Here is a 13,937-nt window from a genome sequence, read left to right as displayed (position 1 = left end):
CCCGGGGCTGGCAGCGGACCCGTTCCTGGGTCACCGACACCCTGGGCTGCCCTGGAGCCTCCGGACGGAGTCCTGTCCTTTCCTTGCCCGTGATCCCAGGCCGGGGCGGGCAGACGGGCAGTGGAACCGGGAGATCCTCCGAGCATCGCACCCCACAGGGACCCCCCAGTCCAGCCCAGTGCCCCCCGGGCTGGAGCTGCTCCTGCCGCCCGCTGCCTGCCCCATCCCACCGCTCTCCCCATCCCAGCGCCGCTGCCTGGTCCCAGAGCTTGCACAGCTGGTGCCAGACCCCATAACTGGGCCCTGCACCCCAAAATTGAGTCCTGCACCCCAAAAAAGGGTCCTGCACCTCCGAGCCCACATCCACCTGCACCCTGACCCCACGGGCCGTCCCAAAACGAGCTCCCATGGCTGCCCCCAGGCCCTAGGACCGGCTCCAAACCCTCAAGAGCCGCTCCCTGCATCCTTCATCCCTCCCTGCATCCCCCATCCCCATCCGGGGCTCGGGGCCGGCCCCAGCCCGCTCCCCCCGCTCCGCTGCCTCCCTCCCCGCGGGGCCCGTCCCCGCAGCCGGTTCCCCGTCGCACGGCAGGACTGCCGTGCCTGTCCCGTGCCTGTCCCGCTCCGTCCCGGTCCATCCCGCTCCTACCTCCGCTCCCGCTCCCGCCGCCGCCGCTCGGGGCCGCGCAGCGCGCACGCGCGGCCGCCGGCACGGGGAGCGCTCCCATTGGCTGCCGCCGCCCCTGGCCACGCCCCCTCCGCCTCAGGCCTCTCCCCTCAGCGGTGCCGCGCCGGGACCCCCAAAAACATCACCTGGGACCCCAAAAATCACACCGGGAACCCCAAAAATCACACCGGGAACCCCAAAAACCTCACCCGGGACCCCAAAAATCACACCGGGAACCCCCAAAAATCACACCGGGAACCCCAAAAACCTCACCCGGGACCCCAAAAATAACACCGGGAACCCCAAAAATCACACCGGGAACCCCCAAAAACCTCACCTGGGACCCCAAAAACCTCACCCGGGACCCCAGAAATCACACCGGGAACCCCCCAAAACTCACCCGGGACCCCAAAAACCTCACCCGGGACCCCAGAAATCACACCGGGAACCCCCAAAAACCTCACCTGGGACCCCAAAAACCTCACCCGGGACCCCAAAAATCACACCGGGAACCCCCAAAAATCACACCAGGAACCCCAAAAACCTCATATGGGACCCCAAAAACCTCACCCGGGACCCCAAAAATCACACCGGGTACCCCAAAAATCACACCGGGTACCCCCAATAACCTCACCCTGGACCCCAAAAATCACACTGGGACCCCAAAAATCCCACCGGGAACCCCCAAAAACCTCACCAGGGACCCCAAAAAACCTCACCGGGAACCCCCAAAAACCTCACCCTAGACCCCAAAAACCTCACCCGGGAACCCAAAAATCCCACTCAGGAACCCCCAAAACCTTACCCATTACCCCAAAAATCCCACCCGGGTATCCCCCAAAATCTCACCCAGGACCCCCTAAAAAATTCTACCCAGAACCCCCAAAAATCTTACCTAGGATCCCCAAAATTTTCACCCAAAACCCCCTAAAAAATCCCACCTGGGATGCCCTAAAAAATAAATCCCAGTGGGGAACCCCAAAACCCCATCTGGGACTCCTTAAAAAATCCCACCTGGGAACCTCAAAAATCCCACTCGGTACCTCCTAAAAATCCCAGTGGGGAACCCCCAAAAACCCTGTCTGAGACTCCCCAAAAACCCCACCTGGGAGCCCCAAAAATCCCACTGGGTAACCCCAAAATCTCATTCGGGATCCCCTAAAAAATCCCACCCGAGATCCCCAAGCTGCTCCAACACCCCTCTCTGGAGCACTGGGAGCCCTAAACACCCACCCCAGGAGCTCTGGGACCCCCAAAAATCCCACCTGGGACCCCCAGACTACCCCAAAACAGCCCCTGGGATGGCCCCAAAACCCCCACGCTGGGCACCAGGACCCCAAACACACCCCAAGAGCACTGGGACACCCCCAAAAACCCACCTGGGACCCCCCAGACTACCCCAAAACACCCCTGGGATGGCCCCAAAACCCCCACGCTGGGCACCAGGACCCCAAACACACCCCAGGAGCTCTGGGACCCCCCCCAAAAACCCACCCAGGGGTCCCCCCAAAAACCGACCCGGGGGTCCTGGGACCCCACTGAACGCCCACCCTGAGGGCACCCAGAGCCCAAGGACCCCTCCAAGGGACCCCACAGATCCCCCAACCCCCTCCTGGGTGCACAGGGCACCCCAAGGACCCTCCAGACACCCCTTGGGACCCCTGACCCCCCCCTCAGCCCCTTCCCAAGGGGTCACAGCACCAAACATCCCCTGGGGTGGGGCTGGGGGACCCCAAGGACCCCCCAGAAAAGCCCAGGGGTGACAAATCCCAGCAGGCAGAGCCATCCTGGATCCTCTCCCTGTGCCAAGGAGCTGGCAGGGATGAGGAAAAGGCACAGCTGGGATAGAAAATGCTGCTGGATGGGGTCAGGCAGAGCTGGGGGACCCCCAAAACCCCATCCCAGCACCCCCAGGGCCAAGATTTGTTCCTAAATCCCACCCCAGGCTGGGCCACGCTGCCAAAGTCCGCCGGGATTGGCAAATAAACAGGGATAAATGATTAACCCGGGGCACAAGGTGACGGCCCCGGTGGCACCGCTGCTGTGACCCCCCCCGAGTGTCCCTGCTCCATCCTGGGATCCCCCAGGAATGAGGGGCAGGATGTGGCCACCAGCACCCCCCCAAAAAAATCCATGAGGGAGCAGCTGCCAGCAACGATTTTATTGGAAAGAATCAAAAAACTGGTTACAGGGAAGAGGAAAAAGGAGGGGATTCCAACTTGACTTGAGCAAGGCAAAAAAAGCACCTAAAATAGGTGAAAACTCCAACCTTTCCCTGGGGTAACGACCTGAATCCACAAAGAATTCTCCTTGGAAAACCAGTGACTCCTCAAGGACGGGAGAACCGGCCAAACTGGAGCTGGTTTGTCCAACAGCAGCTTGGAAAAGCCCAGGAAAAAAAAAATAAATCAAACTTTAAACCTGCATGGAAATGCAGGAAACTGGGGGGGAAAAATCCCTGAAATCTTTGGGATTTACATCCAGCACCTGCATAGGGATGAGCTGTGGGAGCAGCAGCACTTTTGGGGCTCATTAACTCAACCCCCTTTACTGGGAGGGCTGGGAACCAGCAGGATATTCCTTTGGGTTCATCCCCACGGGGATAATTCCCAAATTAAAACCCCATGGGATGCTGCTGCAACAAACAAAGAATAAATTAACACCAGAACAGGGAACTGAGGGAGATCCCCCGCGGCAGGAGGGCAAACAGCAGCGGGTGGGGAGCAGAATTCCAGGTGCAATCCCAGTTTTCCCAGTGCAATCCCGGATTTCCCGGCGCAATCCCGGATTTCCTGGGTCCTGGCAGGTTAAAGGAAGAAGAGCTGCTCGCAGAGGTGGGCGCTGGGCTCGTGGTGCAGGACCTGGCCCACCAGGAACGCCAGCTTGTGGGCGTACTTGCAGGGGGCAGGGACACGGACGGTGCCTGGCCAGTTCCAGTACAGGTGGCACAGCTTGAAGGTCAACCTGGGGACAGGGAGAAATGGGATTTGGGATTCCTGGAAAAGGGGATGGAGCCAGGTCCAGATCCCTCCGGGAACAGGGAGAAATGGGATCTGGGATTTCCAGGAAAGGGGATGGATCCAGGTGCAGATCCCTCCGGGAACAGGGAGAAACGGGATTTGGGATTCCTGGAAAAGGGGATGGATCCAGGTGCAGATCCCTCCTGGAACCTGCTCCCAGCTGTCCCAGAAATGGGGGATTCCTGGAAAAGGGGATGGATCCAGGTGCAGATCCCTCCCAGAACCTGCTCCCAGTTGTCCCTGTCCTTGGGAGAAGTGGGATTTGGGATTCCTGGAAAAGGGGATGGATCCAGGTTCAGAGCCCTCCTGGAACAGGGAGAAATGGGATTTGGGATTCCTGGAAAAGGGGATGGATCCAGGTCCAGATCCCTCCGGGAACAGGGAGAAATGGGATTTGGGATTTCCAGGAAAGGGGATGGATCCAGGTCCAGATCCCTCCGGGAACAGGGAGAAATGGGATTTGGGATTCCTGGAACAGGGGATGGATTCAGGTTCAGATCCCTCCGGGAACAGGGAGAAATGGGATTTGGGATTTCCAGGAAAGGGGATGGAGCCAGGTCCAGATCCCTCCGGGAACAGGGAGAAACGGGATTTGGGATTTCCAGGAAAGGGGATGGATCCAGGTCCAGATCCCTCCGGGAACAGGGAGAAACGGGATTTGGGATTTCCAGGAAAGGGGATGGAGCCAGGTTCAGATCCCTCCGGGAACAGGGAGAAATGGGATTTGGGATTTCCAGGAAAGGGGATGGATCCAGGTTCAGATCCCTCCGGGAACAGGGAGAAATGGGATTTGGGATTTGCAGGAAAGGGGATGGGTCCAGGTCCAGATCCAGATCCATCCCAGAACCTGCTCCCAGTTGTCCCTGTCCTTGGGAGAAGTGGCATTTGGGATTCCTGGAAAAGGGGATGGATTCAGGTTCAGAGCCCTCCTGGAACAGGGAGAAATGGGATTTGGGATTCCTGGAAAAGGGGATGGAGCCAGGTGCAGATCCCTCCCAGAACCTGCTCCCAGCTGTCCTTGGGACAGGGAGGGAACTGGGATTTGGGATTCCAGGTTCAGATGCCTCCTGGAACAGGGAGAAATGGGATTTGGGATTCCCAGGAAAGGGGATGAATCCAGGTTCAGATCCTTCCTGGAACCTGCTCTCAGCTGTTCCCTGTCCTTGGGACAGGGAGAAATGGGATTTGGAGGGTCTCTCCCATTCCCAAGGGAGGATTTTGGGGGTCTGGAGGACACTGGGGTGGCCCTGGGACTCCTACATTTCCCCTGGATGATTCTGAGGGTCCTCTCCTTCCCTCTGCAATATTTTGGGGACCTGCAGGATCTCAGGAACTCTGGGACTCCTGCATTTCCCCTGGATGATTTAAGGGGATTTAAAACCCTGCCCAGACAGGATTTTGGGGTGCCAGGGCCCCCCTTACCTCTGGAGGTGCTCGGAGCTGAGGTTGGCCGTGTTCCACATGCAGATGTAGCGCGTGGGAACGCTGCAGCCCTGCCGGGAGTGATGGGCCAGCAGGAAGAAATCCTCCCTGCAAGGGCAAAACAAACCCCAATTCTCTTTTTTTTCCACCCCAAATTGGGCATTTTTGCACCTCAGGGCGCTCTGAGCTGGTTTTTACACCTCAGAACGGTGGTTTTGAACCATAAGGGTTTAATTTTTGCACTCCACAGGGATTTTTTTTGCATCCTGGGGTGTTTTTGCCACCATTTCACTCTAGGTGTGTTTTTCTTTTTGCACTGTGGGGCGCAAAAAAAAAAAAATTAACCATTTATAACCTTTTTTTTTTTGCACTCAAGATGTTTTTATACCCCAGAGTGCCTTATTTTGTAAAAACAATAAATGATAAAACACCTCATGGTATTTTTACAACCATTTCCTTGCAACCTGGGGGGCTTTTACACACCATTTTTTACACCTTGGGCTGGATCTTTTCCAACACCTTGGGCTATTTTTACAATTTCTTTGTCACCTTGGGATTTTTTTTACGTTCTTTGTGCACCCTGGGCTATTTTGCCAACTCTTTTTTTGCACCTTGGGGTGCTTTTGCAGCCATTTTTTCACACTGAGGGTGGATTTTTCCCCACCCTGGTGCATTTTCATCTCCATTTTTTTTACACCCAGGTTACTTTTATTCCCCTGGGGGTGTTTTTTATCCCTCCCCAGGGTGTTTTTTACCCCACCTCACTCTGCCTCTCACCGGCCTGCGCTGGTGACGCCGTGGTCGATGACGGTGCCCAGGGGAGGGGACACAAACTCCTCTCCTGTCAGGCTGTAGAAGTTTGTGCTCAGCTGCTTCTGCACCACCACAACCACGAGGCTGGGCTGGTAATTTTGGAAGGTGTGGAAGCTCTTCTGGAGCTGGGGCACCTCGTACTTGAGCACTGTGTCCAGCTGGGGGTCGGACACCCCGTCCCGGTACACCACGATCTTCATGGGCAGGGAGTGGTTCAGCTGGGGGGGAAAATGGGCAAAATCAGCTCCTTTTTACCTCCCTGCCACGCACAGGATTAGCTGAGGGAGGTGGGGAAATATTCCCTGGTCAGGAGAAGTCTGGGTGTTGGGATGGAGCTGGGAATTTAACCCACAGAAATGAGTCCCCACAGAAATGCAGCTCGGGGTGGGTTTGGGGAGGGATGTGTTTGAACCCATCACAGAATTCCAGACTGATTTGGGTGGGAAGGAGCCTTAAAATCATCTCATTCCACCCCCTGCCATGGACAGGACACTTTCTACTAACCCAGGGTGCTCCAAGCTGGCCTTGGACACTTCCAGGGATGGGGCAGCCACAGCTTCTCTGGGAATTCCATCCCAGCCAGGAATTCCTTCCCCATCTCCCATCCAGCCCTGCCCTCGGGCTGTGGGAGCCATTCCCTGTCCCTCCAGGCCCAGCAAATTCCCAGTGTCCAGGGCTGCTCCTGCAGCATCCACAGAAGGATGGGGAAGTAAAATCAAAGAATCCTGGAATGTTTTGGGCTGGAAGGGACCCTAAAGCCCATCCCATCCCACCCCTGCCAGGGCAGGGAACCTTCCACCATCCCAGGGTCCTCAAGGAGGCCTTGGGCACTTGCAGGGATGAGGCTTCTCTGAGAAAATCCCAGGAGCAGGGATTTGCCCTGGCCCTTGCCCTGTCACAGGCTGCTTTTCTCACGCTGGGGACAAGGGACAGCCCCTGGGAGCTGTAACGTGGCACTTCCCTCTGAGCAAACCGATCCCGAGGCACGTCCCCAGATAAGGACGAGCTGTCCCAGCTCCACATCCAGTCCAAAGGCTGCCAGGGAGCTTTGCTCCCCTGCACGTATCCAGGCTGGAAGTTTGGGAGGTTTTCCCTTGGTTTTGGGGGAAGGTGGAGCCACAGGAGGGTGGTTTTGGGCGGCCTCACCTCGTAGAAGCGCTTGAGGGCTTGGGAGAGGCAGAGCCGGAGGCTGTCGGCGATTTCCTGGTGGGGCATCTGGAAAACCACCCTGGAGTACCACTTGGTGAGGATGCTGGGGATGGAAGGGGGATGAGCAGCCTGGAGGAACCCCCACAGCACCAGGCAAAGTCCACTGAGCTCTTGTGCAACCCCAAACCGGCCCTGGCTCAGCACTCCCAGCCCCTCCCCAGCGCCGGGGGAGACCTGGCCGAGCGCAGCAGCTCGGGGAGAGCAGCACCCTCACCCCCTTCCTGGCCAAGGAGAGGGGTTTTGGGGTGGGACATCCCAAAATTGCCAGGGCAGGGCAGGAAAACTTCCCCCTTTCGCAGGGAGCCACGTACTGGTTCATGCTGGCCACGAAGCCAATGACAGAGCGCATCCCCTGGCTCCTGCTGTGGTGGATGTCCATGCCCACAACCATCAGCTGCTTCTGGAAAGGGGAACAGAGCTGGGAATTAGGGATAATGGAGCAGGGAAAGGCAGGTGGGATTTAGGGATAATGGAGCAGGGAAAGGCAGGGGGGATTTAGGGAAAATGGAGCAGGGAAAGGCAGGGGGGATTTAGGGAAAATGGAGCAGGGAAAGACGGGGGGGATTTAGGGATAATGGCCATGCCCACAACCATCAGCTGCTTCTGGAGAGGGGAAGATAAGATTTAGGGATAATGGCCATGCCCACAACCATCAGCTCCTTCTGGACAGGGGGAACAGAGCTGGGATTCAGGGATAACGGAGCAGGGAAAGGCAGGTGAGATTTAGGGATAATATTCATGCCAGAAACCACCAGCTGTTTCTGGAGAGAGAAGAAAAGGGGGGATTCAGGGATAATGTCCATGCCCAAAACTCTGAGATGTTTCTGGCAAGGGGAGAAGAGGTGGGATTTAGGGAGAATGTCCACGCCCACAACACAACACTCAGCTCCTTCTGGAAAGGGAGGAAGGCAGGTGGAATTTAGGGGCAATGTCCATGCCAACAAAAGGCAGGTGGGATTTAGGGATAATGTCCATGCCAACAACACTCAGCTGCTTCTGGAAGGGGGAAAAACAGCCAGGTGGGATTTAGGGATAAGTCAGGCACCTCCGAGCTTGGATCCCTCCAGCTCCAAGGGATTCATGAGCACCCAGGAGAAGCCAACCCTGATTCTCCAGCTGGTTCATCCAGCCCATGCCCACAATAATCCAACTCCTCCACAATCATCCAAGCCCTCCAGAGCTTCCAGGCTCATCCCAGGCCTCTTCCCAGGGTGTTCCTGCCTTACCAGTGGGATATCAACCCCCCAGAGCTGCCCGCCCAGCTTGCAGTTGATCTGCAGCAGAACTTTCTGCACCACGCTCCTGATCTTGCCAGGATGGCCCATGAGGGACTGGGCATTGATGACCTGTGGAGAGGGAAAACTCAGGGAGAAGTGAGGCTGGAGACAGCCAGGGATTCCCAGGGATGGGGGTCCCAGCCCACCTGGGAGGGCACGGGGCTCTGCACGCAGCAAAGCTTCTTGATGGCGCCGTAGACGTCGTCCCGGCCACTGGGGATGATGCACAGGAGCAGCTGCACCTTGTCCTGAGGGGAATCATGGAATTGTTCAGGTTGGAAAAGCCCTCCTGGATCACAGAGCCAAGCCCAGGGTCACCAGTAACCCACGTCCCCAAGGGCCACATCCACACCTCCAGGGATGGGGACTGCACCGGCTCCCTGGGCAGCCCATTCCTGGAGTTAACCCCCCTTTCCATGAAATTTAACTACCTTTCCTGTATTTAACCCCCCTTTCCATGACAGGAAATTTAACCACCTTTCCTCTATTTAACCCCCCTTTCCATGAAAAAATTCCTCCTGGTGTCCAACCTGAGCCTCCCCTGGCACAGTTTGAGGCTGTTCCCTCTCGTCCTGTCCTTTGTTCCCATCCCCACCTGACTTCACGTTCCTGTCATGGATTTTAGGGAAAAATAAGGTCCCCCTAAGCCTCCTCTTCTGCAGCCCCTCCAGTGCTTCCCAAAGATGCCCAGGGCTGTCCCTGCTCCTCACCTGGATTCCCAAGGAGCTCAGGATGGTCTAGGCTTCCATCCCACCCTCCCAGTGATCCCCCAGGGCTGTCCCTGCTCCTTGTGGCTTCCCAAAGATCTCTGGATGGTCTAGGCTCCAATCCCACCTTCCCAAAGATGCCCAGGGCTGTCCCTGCTCCTCACCTGACTTCCCAAAGATCTCTGGATGCTCCAGGCTCCCATCCCACCTTCCCAAAGATGCCCAGGGCTGTCCCTGCTCCTTGTGGCTTCACAAAGATCTCTGGATGCTCCAGGCTCCCATCCCACCCTCCCAAAGATGCCCAGGGCTGTCCCTGCTCCTCACCTGACTTCCCAAAGATCTCTGGATGCTCCAGGCTCCCATCCCACCTTCCCAAAGATGCCCCAGGGCTGTCCCTGCTCCTCACCTGGATTCCCAAGGATTTCTGGATGCTCCAGGCTCCCATCCCACCCTCCCAAAGATGCCCCAGGGCTGTCCCTGCTCCTCACCTGGCTTCCCAAGGAGCTCTGGATGGCCCTGACGTAGGTCTCGATGCGATCATCCCGCAGCTCCTGCACCGTGGGCTGCCCCACCTGCATCCCCATGGCCCCACAGCTGCTCCTCATGGATGCCAGCAGGTCCTTGGCCAGGTGCTGCAGCCTCTTGGGATAGATCAGGAGCCAGGAATTGATGGAGATCTGGGAGAAAAGCCAGCACAGGCCGTGGTTTGGGGGTGTTTCTGTGGCTCCAAATCCATGCAGCACGTTCTTGTTTGGGAGAGGAGAAATCTACCAAGAACAGTGGGAAATTTGGAAGCACAAAACTGGGCCTAGAGGAACCTGGAGCAAAGCAATAAGCTTGGGAGAGGGAAATCTGGGAGAGGGAATTTGGGCCAAGAGGAACCTGCAGCACAGAGGGGAATTTGGGAGAGGGAAAGTGGCCCAAGAGGAACCTGCAGCACAGAGGGGAATTTGGGCCAAGAGAAATCTGCAGCACAGAGGGGAATTTGGGAGAGGGAAAGCGGCCCAAGAGAAATCTGGAGCACAGAGGGGAATCTGGAAAAGGGAAAGTGACCCAAGAGAAATTTGGACTGAATTCCAGCCAATTCCTGCATGTGAAAGGCTCCCTCCACCCTGGGATGAGGTGGGAAAGCAGACACCACAGCCACATACCTCCAACTCCTTCAGAAAAACAGGCTGGAGCGCAAATCCAACACAAACAAGGGAAGGGTTTATGCTGGAAGGGGCTCAGCCAGAACGCCAGCACTCAGGAAAACCCAGCCCAGCTGTCCCCAGCAGGGCAGGCTCTGCTCACCACGGCGATGGGCACCTCCTTCGTCACCTCGCGGTGCCAGCCCAGCTCCTCGGCGGGAAGGAAGGAGCGGTGCCGGAGGTTGATGCGCTCCACGGGCAGGATGTGACCCTGGGTCTGGGCAGAGCGGGAATCTCCGGAGCTGCCTCCTCTGCCTGGGGGGCCAGGGCAAGGCCAGGAGCCCCCCAGCCCTTACCCTGTAGATGTCTGTGTCCAGGACCAGCCCCCAGCGCTCCAGCTCCCGGGAAGCGTCCGGGGTGTCGCGGACGCGGCGCAGGAGGCTGGTGAGGCGCTGGTAGTGCTGCTGGGGACTCTGGATCATCTCCCACATCACCTCCTGCACCAGCAACACCCAGAGGTGAGGGAGGGCTCCCCCACACCCTGGGCAAAGCTGGGAGCAGGGCGTGAGACGGGCTCTGACCTTCAGCATCCGACTGTTCTTGCGGAGGTCGGAGAGGCCGGTGAGGAAGGTGAGCTCTGGCACGAGCAGCACCATCTTCAGCTGGCGCTGCAGGGAGGGACACGCACTGTCAGCATTCCAGGGGCTGGGAATTCCTGCTCTCCCCAGGGCTGGAGGAGCCCAGAGCAGCCCATGGACCTCTCTGGGCCGGAGGAGCCCAGAGCAGCCCGTGGATCTCTCTGGGCTGGAGGAGCCCAGAGCAGCCCGTGGATCTCTCTGGGCTGGAGGAGCCCAGAGCAGCCCGTGGATCTCTCTGGGCTGGAGGAGCCCAGAGCAGCCCGTGGATCTCTCTGGGCTGGAGGAGCCCACAGCAGCCCGTGGATCTCTCTGGGCTGGAGGAGCCCACAGCAGCCCGTGGATCTCTGTGCCTGGCTCACCTTCCCCTCTGGTGTCTGTTTCTCCTTGGGCTTGTGGACGAGCAGGGGCTGGTCCAGTTCCCTGATGGTGATCCCGTGGGTCTTGCTGGAAAAACAGCATCATCACACAAGCCTGGAATTTCGCTTTGGAATGCATCTTGCAGAACACCCAGCCCCAAACCCCTGCTCCCACCACCCCACATCGGATCAGCGCCCTGCCCATTCCCAGGGGATGATCCAGCAGCTGCTCCTCACCTGTAGTACTCCACAAAGGTGATCTCCTGCCCGCTGGCCAGGGTGAAAGTGTCCTTGGGGGTCTTGTCCCAGTCGATGTCGTCCACGCGGTAGGTGCGGTTGTTGTACCGAGTCATCACCACGCTCCCCACCAGCTGCTTGGTGCACTCGTCCTGGAACATCCTCTGGCTCTGGGAGTGGATGGTTTGCCTGGGAAAAGAGGAGAGGCACAGAACGCTCCCCCCCCGTGCTAGCCCCAAAATAAAGCAGCTTCTGCAGCAGCCCTGTCCCCAGAGCTGGGGGGTTTTGTCGCTGCTCTCACATCACGCTCAGCACGGACTCGCTGCGGATGATCTTGTGGATGGCGTCCACCATGAGGAAGAGCCCCCCGTCCTTCCTCCGGATGCTGACGGCGTATCCCGGCCAGATATGGAGGCTGTTCCCAGAGGGAAAGAGGCCTGGGTTAAGCCAGAGCAGCCAAGGAGCCCCCAAAGCTCAGGGATTCATTTCCCAGCTCCCAACTTCTCAAAACAGCCACTCCAAAGTCAGGCTGACCTGGGAATACTTCCCAGTTTCCAGGGAAACTGGGACGATTCTGTGGGAAGGAAGGTGCCAGCACCCACCTGTATTTCTGTAGGGTGGTGGCCTGGGCAGGCTCAAAGAAATGTCTCCCAACCAGGCTCATGTTTAAGATTTTCATCACCCTAAGGAATGAAAAGCAGGAAAAGAGGACTGGATGAGGACTGACAGGGAAGAGAAGGAAAGGGCACTCCTCCCTGAGCTCAGGGAGGGTCTCTGTGCTCCCTCACCTGCGGAACACCACGTTGTAAAAGGGGATGCAGAGATCCGAGCTCGGCTCCAGGATTTTGGTCATCTGGATGTTGATGAAGATCTCCTCCCCGTCGCTGCTCCTCTGAGTCTTCAGGCTGACCTTTGGCAGGGCCAGAGGGGGTTCTCCCACCCAAAACAGGGGCACCCCCATACCCCAAACCGGGGGAGACCCCCCTACCCCTTACCTTGGGGATCTGGATGGGCAGGAATAGGATGGAGCCGTCAAAGGCCATCACGTCCCCGGTGACAGCGTGCTGCTCCTTCAGCATGGCAAAGCGGGCAGCCTTGCACTCCACCTCGGGGCTGGGGGCACACAGGGCCTTTTCTCCCTCCTCTGCCCCCCCCAGACCTCGCTCAGCCCCCCCAAAAATCCCCCCTGAAGGCGAAAACCCAGAGCTCTTCGTTGTGCCGGGGCCGCTCCACCTCATGGCAGCCTGGACAGCAGGAGGGACACAGAGGGCTCTGCCTGGGGACACCCCAACCTCGAGGGGCTGTGGGGGGCCCTCGAGGGGCTGTGGGGGACCCCGGCCCCCCATTATCACCTGAAGGTCACGTGGTACTGGTAGACAGCTTCGTTCTGGCAGTGAATCTTCACAAAGTTCAGCCCCACGGGGATGGTGGCTCCCTTGGCCACCACCTTCGTGCCCTGGGCCCTGCGAGGGACAGGGGGTCAGCAGCGACCCAGCAGCACCTGCACCCCAAAACGGGGGGCTGGGGACAGCACTTACGGCCTGGCAGCAGCTGGGGGGGTCTCCGGGGAGGGCACGGGCGTGGGGCAGGGCTGGGGGCTGGGTGGGCACGGGGCGGGCACGGCGGGGGTGGCTCGTCCAGGCGGGGTGGGCAGCGCGTCCCCTCTGCCTTTCCACAGGATCCTGCGTCCCCAGGGGGGGCTGCGGTGAGCCCTGGCACACACTGGGGACACACTGGGGGTGGCCTGGCTGCAAACCCCCCCAGCGACGACCCCGATCCCCCAAAATCCTCCCACTCCTCCTGCCCCACAGCAGCCTGGGGGCTCAAACCAGCCGAGTTTTGGGATAAAGGGATCAGAGGGACGAGGACAGACATACGGGGCAGGGGGAGACAGAGGGGATGGAGGGGGAGAAGGAATGGGGGCAGAACATAGAAGGGGACAGGAGGAACAGGAAAGATACAGGGGGACAGGAAAGATGGAGTGGGACCGGAGGACCCTGGGGAGGGTGGGTCCCTCTGAGGGTCTGGGGGTTCAGGGGTGCGGGGGACTCACTGCCCACGCGTGGGGAGCGCCCCCAGCACTGCCCCCTTGTCCTTCTCCTCCTCCTTCTGCCGCTGCACCGGGCCGGGCGGAGCCACAGCCTTCGCATCGCCCGCGCCGCCCCGGCCTGCGGGAGCGGGGCAGCCGTGAGCGGCGGAGCGGGGCTCGCCCGGCCCCCTGCGCCCCCGCACCACCGGCACCTACCGAGGGGCCTCTCCAGAGGCCGCTCATCCAGGCCCAGCCCGCGGAACAGCGCGGGGAACGGCGAGGACGCGGCTCGGGGCTGGGCGGGGCCGGGCGAGGGCAGGCGAGGGGAGAAGCCCGCGAGGCCGCGGAGCCCCCGCGCCATGGGCACGGCGGGGCCGGGCCTGGGCGGGCGGAAGGGCCGCGGCGGGTCCATGGCCGCCCCGTCGAGGCGCG

At 59.2% G+C, this 13,937-nt stretch overlaps 1 protein-coding gene across 1 annotated transcript; it reads right to left on the bottom strand.

The window, feature by feature from the left end:
• Window positions 1-3,474: 3,474 nt before the first annotated feature.
• Window positions 3,475-13,917, bottom strand: PIWIL2 (piwi like RNA-mediated gene silencing 2; the record flags this gene model as incomplete). The annotated part of the gene is made up of 21 exons (XM_084221733.1): window positions 3,475-3,631; window positions 5,110-5,217; window positions 5,887-6,140; window positions 7,069-7,174; window positions 7,443-7,531; window positions 8,358-8,477; window positions 8,555-8,656; window positions 9,604-9,792; window positions 10,409-10,522; window positions 10,602-10,742; window positions 10,827-10,913; window positions 11,243-11,327; window positions 11,477-11,665; window positions 11,778-11,891; window positions 12,079-12,159; window positions 12,265-12,386; window positions 12,472-12,589; window positions 12,829-12,939; window positions 13,015-13,158; window positions 13,530-13,644; window positions 13,722-13,917. 21 exons carry the CDS (start codon window positions 13,915-13,917, stop codon window positions 3,475-3,477), a joined length of 2,742 nt encoding a protein of 913 aa, XP_084077859.1.
• Between the last annotated feature and the right edge of the window lie 20 nt (window positions 13,918-13,937).

Source organism: Fringilla coelebs (genome assembly GCF_963513975.1).
Source record: "Fringilla coelebs genome assembly, chromosome: 26".
Classification (NCBI taxonomy): Eukaryota; Metazoa; Chordata; class Aves; order Passeriformes; family Fringillidae; genus Fringilla; species Fringilla coelebs.
Note: the sequence above shows the minus strand (reverse complement) of the source record. Positions and strands in the feature narration are given on the sequence as shown.